Here is a 10,727-nt window from a genome sequence, read left to right on the forward strand (position 1 = left end):
ATGACATATGTTATATATTTTCTTAATTTAAAGAAATTTAATTGAATAAGTATTAGTAAAGTGTAATATTACACTTAGTTGGTCAAAGTATTTTAATTTCTCAAGTTAAAATTATATTTAATTATATTCGTTGTAAAATTTAATTTATGCAAATATAGGAAACGTTTTGTAAAAATGTTGGTCAAAACATTTGTATATTGTCAAAGCAAAACATACTATTTGATGCAAATAGTACGTTTTAATCCAATTCAAAATTTAAAAAGTTATACCTACCTATTTAAGTACAAAAAATAGGTACATTTTAAAATATTTTTATCTGCAGAAATTTATTTCATAGATTTTTATTTATTTTTAAAAATGTTCGCAACACGTATATCTCAATTATTTAATGCACAGCAAAAAATGACCTTTCCTAAAAAATATGTAAAACGCAAATAGTACGTTTGGCATTATCGCCCCACAATTATTAAAGACCTGATTTTGCATTAAATGCATGTTGTTATTTTCATTTTTCAACATCGTATACGTGCAGTCAATGTGTGTCCACAAATCATAACTTGATTGCTTAAATATCAAAATTTAAAAAAGCATATTTTTGCATATTCTGTTAATGCATGTTCTGCATAATTAATATCAAATATTTTACGTCTCAAAGAATATTCGGATGGTAAAAATAAGTTTCAACTTCCATAGGTTATTATTTTATGTACGTGAAGTTGGCCCATCTACTTTGAAGTAGAGACTTAAAATCTTCACCAATAGTTTGCGAGTTATTTGCGAGAATTTGCGAGTTAGCCGTTTTTGAGCAGTAAGCAAAATAAAAATGGGTGGGCCAAAGTCACGAAGCCCACCCATGTTACTCTAAAATTTTGGAATACATACCAAAAGATGCGTCACAATTTGCGAGTCGACCCTTTACCCACAAAACCCACTTTTTGATCGCGAAGTTGGCCCACCCATGTTATCCTAAACATTTGAAATTGGTATCAAACGATAGCCTCTTATTTGCGAAAATTTGCGAGTCCACTTTTAGAATTTGAGAGTATGTTCTTATGGTTCTTAATTGTTTTTTTATTTTTTTATGGTTTCTAATATTTATTTTTTTAGTATTGTTTAGTTTTTAATGTTATTTCAAATTTCAAATTGGTTACTTTGTTTCAATGTTGCTTTAAAATTTCAAATGGTTTTTGTATTTTTAACCTTTTTTCGCATTTATTAACATTTTTAATTTTTAAACTTCTTAACTTTAACGTTTTATAATTTTTACCTTTTTTAAAAATTTTTTATCCTGTGTTTTTAGGACCAGTTTTTTATGTTATTTTATATTCAAAATTGCTTATTTTATTTTGCGTTTATCAACAGTATTATACAGTATTATTTGCTTTCTAGGTTTTATCTTTTTCTTACATTTAAAATGTCATTTATGAATTGAGCTAATACCTTAATAAAGATAATTATTTGAATGATTTTTTCACGTATCTACTTATAGCTCTACATATTTTTGATTATCTAGTTGAGCACATTTATTTCATTAGTTTTTTCATTTTAAAGTGGAATTGTTATAAACAAATGTAATTCATTTTTATATTTTTATATTTATAAGTAAGTTAAGTTAATCAATATTCAAATTTGATTAATTTATCAAGTATACTGTGTATATGTGAAAATAATGTTGGTAATAGACATTGCAAGATCACAAAAACAAAAAATAGTAGGTATGTTGCTGAAATGGTGAGTAAATTCAAATTATTGTCTTAAATTCAATGTATTATGATTTATGACTTACTGTATGTGATTTTTCAAACTAAATTTCATACATTAGATCTACATTTAAGTTTGAAATTCAACCACTGTGAAAAAGTAAGTAAACTATGGATTTGTATTTGTAAAAAATATTCTCAATAATTATTTTAATTCAATTCACTCACATTCCCTATGTAGTAATCCGACCATATTACTATTTTTTACTTTATTTTTTTATTACCTTTGAGCTGATACTATTTGCAATAATTTCATATATCCAATTTATAGATCTAGTATTATATTCTTGTTATATGAATGCGTAGAATTAAGATTAGATACGTATATTTTTATATTATTTTATAGAGCTAGTTATATGAATATTTAGAAAGCTAATACGCATTTAATAATCGTGTCGTCGTAAACACGAAACTTGTGTTCCGGTTTACCATGACACACACGTATATTCGGGGACTACGTCCATGATTAGTTTTATATAAAAAGGTTGTGGTAGTATTAAGTTTCAGACATAGTTAAGCCTCAAGTACGCGTGGACCGGTGGTGTTGTTCTATACTTAACAACACATCGGGCCAGTCGTTAAATATTATTATTTTACTGTCTCAGTTAATAAATAACTTGATTTTCAAACTTATAAAAAACCGAGTTGTTTATTTACTACAAATTTCTTACGCTCTCCGAAGAAGATAGACGACAAAGTGGACTTCGTCGTTAAATCGTGTTGAGCCATCTTCACCAGGACCGGCTCACTACACCTATCATATTATTTTGTTTTAGGAGTTGAACACAAAAAATAATTTATAAATAAAATAATTATTAATATCTACTATTTTATATTGTATATATTGAATGCTGTATAATCTAGTTAAGTTGATACGATATGCATTGTACGTATTGGCTGTCACAGTAAACATCTATTAATAAAATAAAGGGATTTATTTAAACTAAACATATTATATTGGATTTTATTCTAATAATAGATATGCGATATTATTATGTTTAATATTTTTGTGATGCATATGAATTTTATTTTTAATTGTATTGAATAATACTGGTTTATTTGTCTATATGGTCAGTGAGACAGACAGCATCATTTCTACAAAAATTGTTTAATTGATATTCTATACTACAATTATTATTAATTAACGTGTTTTTTTTTAATTACTTATGCTTTTTTTGTTTTGTGGACAACACTTTTATTTAAACATTGATTATCAAAAATGGAGAGGAATTAGGTAAATTGATTATTAATTATTTAAAATAACATAGTAATATAGGTATGAACTTACAGATAATTTTTTTAAATAGGCTCTAATAAACTAACAATATAATCTATAAATTAAATAGTCATGTATGTCACTGATTTTTGTTATAAAAAAGTCAAAATAAATAAAAATGTATGTTCTTATTTTTTGCTTAAATATAATAATATATTAATAATTAGGTATGAAATATTAGTAATGAGTGGGCACATATATGCACATTTTGTAAAAATATTAAAAAAAAAAATTAAACACAAAAAGGTCAAAAAGCACTACCTTTTCATAATTTAACACAAAATATTAATAAATTATTTTAAACATAATAAAATTAAAACATTTCACAAATAATAATAATTTAACATAGAATCATCAGAAAATAAAAATGTAATTAATGTAACTTAACAATCACCTACAAAAATAAATTGGTCCAGACATTTGAAATCTATTTGTCATCTAATAAATGAAACAAAAATTGAAATAAAAAAAAGCATGGTCTAATGGGTACCCCTCTGATGTATATTATAAATTTGAATCCAATGATAGATATAATTGTATACGAAAAACGATTCTGAACGGAGAAAATTTGTGCCAATGTATTTTTATAATTTTTGAATCACTATAAGACTATTTCATAAGGAACTTTGTACTTATTAAATTTTCACGTATTTTGACTAAGCCAAAAAAAAAAATTATCAATATTCATAAAAAAAAAAATAAAAAGTGGTCAAGTTAGTAACGATCTGCTGTATAGTACCTAGGTCACTATACTTTATGTATTAAATTTGAATCCAATAAGAGGTATCATTGTATACGAAAAACGATTCTGAACGGATATAATTTGTCAGCCTAAGATATAATTTCCAAAAGTTGGAAAATGGCCTGAATACACTAAACTTTAAGCTATTGTAAGCCAAACTTATAGAAAATCTTGTTTGAAAATGTTCAACTCTTAGCTACTTATACAACAATTTTTATCGGCTATTTTGTCGTATGCGCTCTAACGGCGTTATTACAACCTGCAGTATGCGCTCTACCGTTTTTACCACTCTAATAAGTAATATAAGTAATAATTATTTTTATTATACCATACATACATACACAGGTGATAGATAAAAGTACTAATTTTATATACAGATAAGTCGAACTATAGGAAAATTTGGAAACCGTATTTTTAGATTTATTTTATTCCGACAAACATCGCGTTTTAGATCATTTTGAAGATATAATATTATCTAGGCCGGCACAATAAAATTATTATATAAATTAAATCATAAAGTAAAAAATAATAATATACACGTAAACAAAATAGTCAATAAAAGAAGTAAAAAAAAAAAAAATAAATAACACACGTACAATTAAATAAATAATTAACCTATGAGTCAAGTGTTATACCATATCAAATGTTGCAAACAATTATAAATTATAATGTACTGTATAAAATGCTATAAAATATTTATATAAGACTGTTTGTCATCGTCTCGTCTTTTTTGAAAAATTATTAGAAAAATAAAATAAATATAATAATTATAGGTAATTAAAAAACTTGTGCCATGTCTCTCAGAAACGCGTCAAATGTGTCAATCTTATTCAAATTTCTTCACCACGTTTCAATGAGATCCCTGTAATAGTTATTACTTATTATATTTATTTATATAATTTATTATATTATACCTTGGAAGTAATTCCGGAGTTGTACCACACATATTTTTTACAATTTTTAGCCTCAATGGGCGCCACAAACTTTCAATTCTTTGGGTATGTGCTTTTGATATTGGATCTACAAATTTTTCGCTATGATTAACAACATTGTGACTGTACCTGAGATCCAAAAGTCTATTATAACCTGACCAGCCATCGGAATGTATTGTAGACCCAGCAATGACCTCTCTTTGTATAATATTTTGTAATGTAACCTTGTCTCTTTTTTGGATTACAAAATATCTTCCTTCGTTATTATCACACAAACCGAATACCCATGGTCCATCAAGCCGTCTTCCATAATTTCTTGCTCTATTTTCTAGGGGATCAACATTTTCCGAGTCATCATCGACGAGATTTGTGGATGGTAAATTTCCAAGTCGAAGTCGTCCTTTATTGTTTTTCCTTGATCCTCGTCAGTGCCGCAACTAAGGTTTTTAGGGCCAGGGTGCAATACCAAATATTAGGGCCCCCTACTTTCGAAAATTTTACAAAATATATTTGTATGAAAAATATATTTATATATGTAAACGTTAAACATCCATTACCATTTAAATTTCCTTTTAACTAAAAAAATACAAATTTACACTAGATAATAATGGTTAATAAGTTTAAAATTATAATAAAATTTTTTCATATTTTTAAATATTATACATAATATATATTATATTTACCTATTTATTTACACCATTATACAAAATAGTAAATACATTTAAAATTATAAAAATAATTACATATTTATAATATCAACATTACTTTAAAAAAAAATTTTTTCTGCTTTTTTGATTGGCAAAGTCAACAATTAATTTTTCTACATCAAGTTCTTCAAAGCGACCTTTTTCTATATTTAAAATACTTATGTTTGTTAGTTGATCTTGAGATATCGAGTTTCTTAAATAGTTTTTACTCAGTTTAAGTTTAGAAAACGATCGTTCGGCCGATGTAACAGTCACTAGTAAACTTAAAAATGTAATACAACATGTAACAACTTCACTATACAATGATGATAGGTCGTTTTATATTAAATATAAACATAATTATTTAATTGTTTTCATATTAGTGTTTTTTATAAATTCCTTTAAACATAGAACTTGACTAGTTAAATCGGAAGTTACATCAGTTTTGTAAAACTGAATAAAATCATAGCATGATTTTACTATTTCTGATTCATTTAATTTTATTATATTTGGTGGCAATAAAAAATTAAAAGTATTTGATACTATTTTAAGTCCTTTAAAACGATCTTCGAGTTGAAATAAAGCAGTATCAACTAATGGTAAAAATACTGAAACATAAAATTTTTCTTCTGTAATATCCAATCTCCTGTCACCATCAACTTCACCAAATCGTTTTTTAGAATAAATTGTTTGCTAATTCTACCAGTTCTTTATAATTATGTCTCATGTTTTTAATTGAATTAATACCAATTTGCAAAAACTCACTGGCTTGGTGGATACTGGTTTGTGAGCACTGTAACATCTTGGATACCACAGATAATGGTTTCAAAACATTTTCCCAAATAATTATAAGCAAAACAAACTCCAAAGATTGCATTTTTTTTAAAAGATATTTTGCTCTATTTAATTCATCACTTTTTTTTGCTGGTTAGTGAAATATTTGTCAAAGATTTCAACACAATAAAATTTTCTTTTAATGCATATACAGATGAATGTCTAGCTTCCCATCTTGTATTACAATTTTTTTTTTTGTATTTGATTTGCTATATCATCTCCAAATTCTAATGATGCCCATCTGGGAGCACTTTGGCTGAAAAACAAATATATACTTTGGACTATATCGAAAAATGTAGAAATTTTTAATGAACTTTTGGCAACATCAGCAATTACTAGATTTAAGTTATGAGCAGTACAATGTACATATAAGGAACTAGGGACTATATCAGAAATCCTTTTTTATACCCCTGATTTAGTACCGCTCAAAACTGAGGCTCCGTCGTAGCCTTGTCCTCTACATTTTGTAACATCTAAATTATATTTTTCAAAATATCAAGTATTAATTTAAAATGACCGTCTGCGCTATGATTCATCAATGCATAAAATCCTAAGAACGATTCCTTTATTTACACATTATGTTCATTATAATTCACAACAATATACCTCAGTATCACAGAAACCTGGTCAATTTTGGTTAAGTCATGTTGTATGCACCCAACACTATGGACTCTCGAAGGACCACTTGATACTGCTCGAGAAAAATAAGAGCCAAGACCGGCCAATTCTAATTCTAAACGCCGACTAAGTGGCGGGTAGGTAACCAAATATATTCGCGCCTTATATATTGCAAGTAGGCAATATTTGCGCTCGACGACAACACGCAGGAACGGGACGAGAAATATATATAATAGAAGACAAGGGAAGTAGGATGATACAATTTAGTTAGTGGGGCCGAGGGGCCCTGTGGTCGATCCGGTCTGGTGCAATGACCACAGGGGGGAACTATCAACATGGGACAACTTAAAACTACTTATAATTAAGGCAGGTGTTGGCGGGCTGGTGACTGGTACGACTGCCCGACCGGAGCGGCCTCTCACACAACCCACAATGGATGCTGGCGGTCTTACGCGGTGACGCTCTCAGTGGTACTGACGTGATGGTGGAGCCGCGTCGCACAGTAATCGGAGGACGCTGGCTATGGTGGATGAATGAATGAGATGATAATGGATGAATGAAAATTACGAAGTGTATCGTGGTATGAGGTTTATTTTTAATTCTTCACAGTGAAGATAATCATAAAAAAAGTAATAAATTATCGCGCTCAATGCGACTGACAAACAAAATATCAAAAAGACAAAACCAGAACCAACTCTGAGCCAAAATAGAGGAAAAAAAATAAACAAACCGAACAAAAACGGTACGTAATAAAAATACGAAGAAAAAATAAAACAATAGCAATAATAATGGCGTTGGCCGCAGAGTAATAACAATAATAATAATAATTAACGAGTGACAAAAAGAATAATACGAAAAAATTATGATAATAAACACATGCGGAAAAAGGCCGACCAATAATTAAATAATATAACAGGAAAACAAAGAGAATAAATATATAGATAGGATAATAATATTTAGATAATTTTACAATTAACACGTAGAGGACGGAGTGAAGTGAAGGAGACGAGAGAGAGATTAGGACGGCATCGTCGAGCACATCGGCGCAACGATAAGCGATTAGCTTTTGGCGCAAACACATGTGTTGAATCCACTATAATTGAGAAACACTGTGCCTTTTTTATTTCTTCACATATATTTTTTCTTAACTCAGCAGCCAATAATTCAATAAGTTCCTTTTGTATCTTCCAACTTAAATATTTTATTTTTGATTCTTCTTTATATAAAAGTATACTTAAAATAGGATCAAACTCTGCCATCAATTTAACTGTGCGTAAAAAATTGCCTTCAGAATTATTGTTAGCTTTTCCTTTATTTCCCCTCAATGCAGTATTTCCTGCGGTAAGGTATAATATTATTTTTATTAATCGTTTTAAAACTTCTCTTCAGAATTTTGCTTCTTCGGAAATATGCTTTTCCAAGTTTTTATCTATAGTTTCATTTTTCAACCAAATAATTCGCAATTGTATGGCTTCTACATGCTGTGTACAGTTTTCATGTTTGATAATTTTTTGGGTTAAATGTTGCCAGTCATTTATACTGTTTATCCAATTTAATTTAAGTTTATGGTTTTTTCGATCCGCAAATAATCAACAAGACTCACAATATACTTTGTTTAAAACTAATGAATAACAAATCCCATTCTAGGTACTTTAACACCTGCTTTAGTAGTCATATAATAATAGTCTTTGGAAAAGTGTCTGCTGGATTTCATAGTTTCATTTTCATCACTAAAAGTGTTGTTCGAAGGAAAGTTTATTGAAAATTTGCAAGAACCATATGATAGAATTAGTTTTTTTTTAAATTAGAACTGATTGTGGTAGGTATTTTGAAAATGTCCTCTATCTGTTGGAAACTCCAACTTTAAATCCAATTCACCAACTAATCATAATATGCAAATTAAAAAAATAATGAATGTTAAATTTCTAGAATAAATAATAATAATAATTTTAACTTATTGATATATTTCCTTAAAAAGAAAACCCATTTGTAACAACCAAATTATTGAAAAATAATCTAATAATTATTATTAGTAAAATATTACTCATAAAATATATTAATATCTTTATTTAAAATGATTTTCAGATATTCCATTGATTACCTATATTTAAAAAAAAAATACTGTCTAAAATAATTAACGACTTAATTTTAATTACCTACTGTACCAATTTAAAGAATAATTATAATTTATATAAAATATAATAATACCATTAGCATCAATTTTGGTTTCAAACATTTCATCTTCTTTTTCAATGGAATCAATTGTATCAATTGTTTTCAATTCAATATCTTCATTTTTTGTAATACCTGAATATCAAAATAAACCAATTCATACCATATAAAGTACAATCTATATACCTATATTTTGAAATAAAATTATGTTTTAAAAAAAAAAAATGAAATTCTACTCACTAATTATAATATAAAATATTCCAGCATATTACTATTATTTAAGTTGTAATAATAAATAAATAAATAAATAAAATAATAATTTTGATTACCTACTACTTTTAATCATTAAATAAATTCTTTTCTAAAAATTATCTAATATCCTATTCATATCGGAATAAACAAATTCATAGTTCTATATAGGTACATATTTTTTTAAATAAAATTGGAGAACATCAATAAAGCTTGCAAATCAAATACTTCTCAAAATCTCAAAATTACAACTTACCAGTATTACCATTATTATATATAGGCGATGCTGTTATCGTATCTGAGATCACCTTTGGTATCATAAATCGATTTAACGATCCAGCCAACTTTTTCTTTTGCTCTTCTCTTTGTAGTTTTAATTTTCTTTTTGCATATCCACTCGGAGGAGCCATTTCGAAGTTAAGATAAATATATAAAATAAAATTTATAAAATACGTACTTATAAACTGTACGGGTACGCGCGCCGCGCGGAAATGCGGGAATGATGAATCGTGAATATTAAAATTTAAAATGATTAACAATATTGACATGTGTACCGTACAACCGTATACACTGTAATCTATTTCTGCGTGCGAGCGTCCGACTATTCTATGAATCAATCTAATATCCCCGATCAACAGAATACTTAAAATAGACATACAACAGTCACAGCTAGATAAGATAAGATTAACTTGAAACGGTACCACCGTACTATATTATAACGTAATAGTATAGTTTTCAAAAGCAACTATATTTCCTAATTCAGTCACGGTGGCTTATTAAATAATATAAACTATGACTATTCTGCTTTAACTGGTAACATGTTTGTTGCAAGTTGCAACAGAACATAATAACATATATAATATCATTGATTATATATAGTATACTATATATAATCAATGATAATATTATATATTTTATTCATAAACACATATTAATATATTATTATGTATATTAGTTTCTAATTTTCTATGTAATAATTTTAAGTATTTATCAATTAAAGAGGGCCCCTTCGGGGCCCCCTAAATTCTCTACTGGGGGTGCAATGCACCCCCTGCACCACCAGTAGTTACAGCACTGATCCTCGTAACAAACATTCGTCTACTTGAATAACTATTCCGGGTCCTCCTAATTTATTGCGGTTTTCAAATATTCTGATGGGTACATCACGACACAAGTTCATCCACTCACTGTTCGACCATGGGTCGTGTTAAAAAGCACAAGAGCGTTTGTATTCCACTGTACTGTATCCGTTAACGATAACATCAACAAAATGCTTTTAATATGCTTAAAAATATTTTATTAGAAAATAAGTGTTTATATGTCCTTGGCACGATGGCATGCAAAAATGTATTAGGTATAAATATGATATATATGACACACACACACACACAACACACACACACACACACACACACACACACACACACACACCACACACACACACACACACACACACAC

General features: G+C 27.9%; 1 protein-coding gene across 1 annotated transcript; it reads right to left on the reverse strand.

Annotated features, from left to right (window-relative positions):
* Positions 1–5,402: 5,402 nt before the first annotated feature.
* On the reverse strand, positions 5,403–9,679 carry LOC126554425 (uncharacterized). The gene is given in 5 exon segments (XM_050209496.1): positions 5,403–6,089; positions 6,639–6,703; positions 8,083–8,184; positions 9,057–9,155; positions 9,526–9,679. Coding segments are annotated over 5 exon segments (1,038 nt in total). The 3' UTR covers positions 5,403–5,471.
* Positions 9,680–10,727: the final 1,048 nt, after the last annotated feature.

Source organism: Aphis gossypii, unplaced genomic scaffold, assembly GCF_020184175.1.
Source record: "Aphis gossypii isolate Hap1 unplaced genomic scaffold, ASM2018417v2 Contig00496, whole genome shotgun sequence".
NCBI lineage: Eukaryota > Metazoa > Arthropoda > Insecta > Hemiptera > Aphididae > Aphis > Aphis gossypii.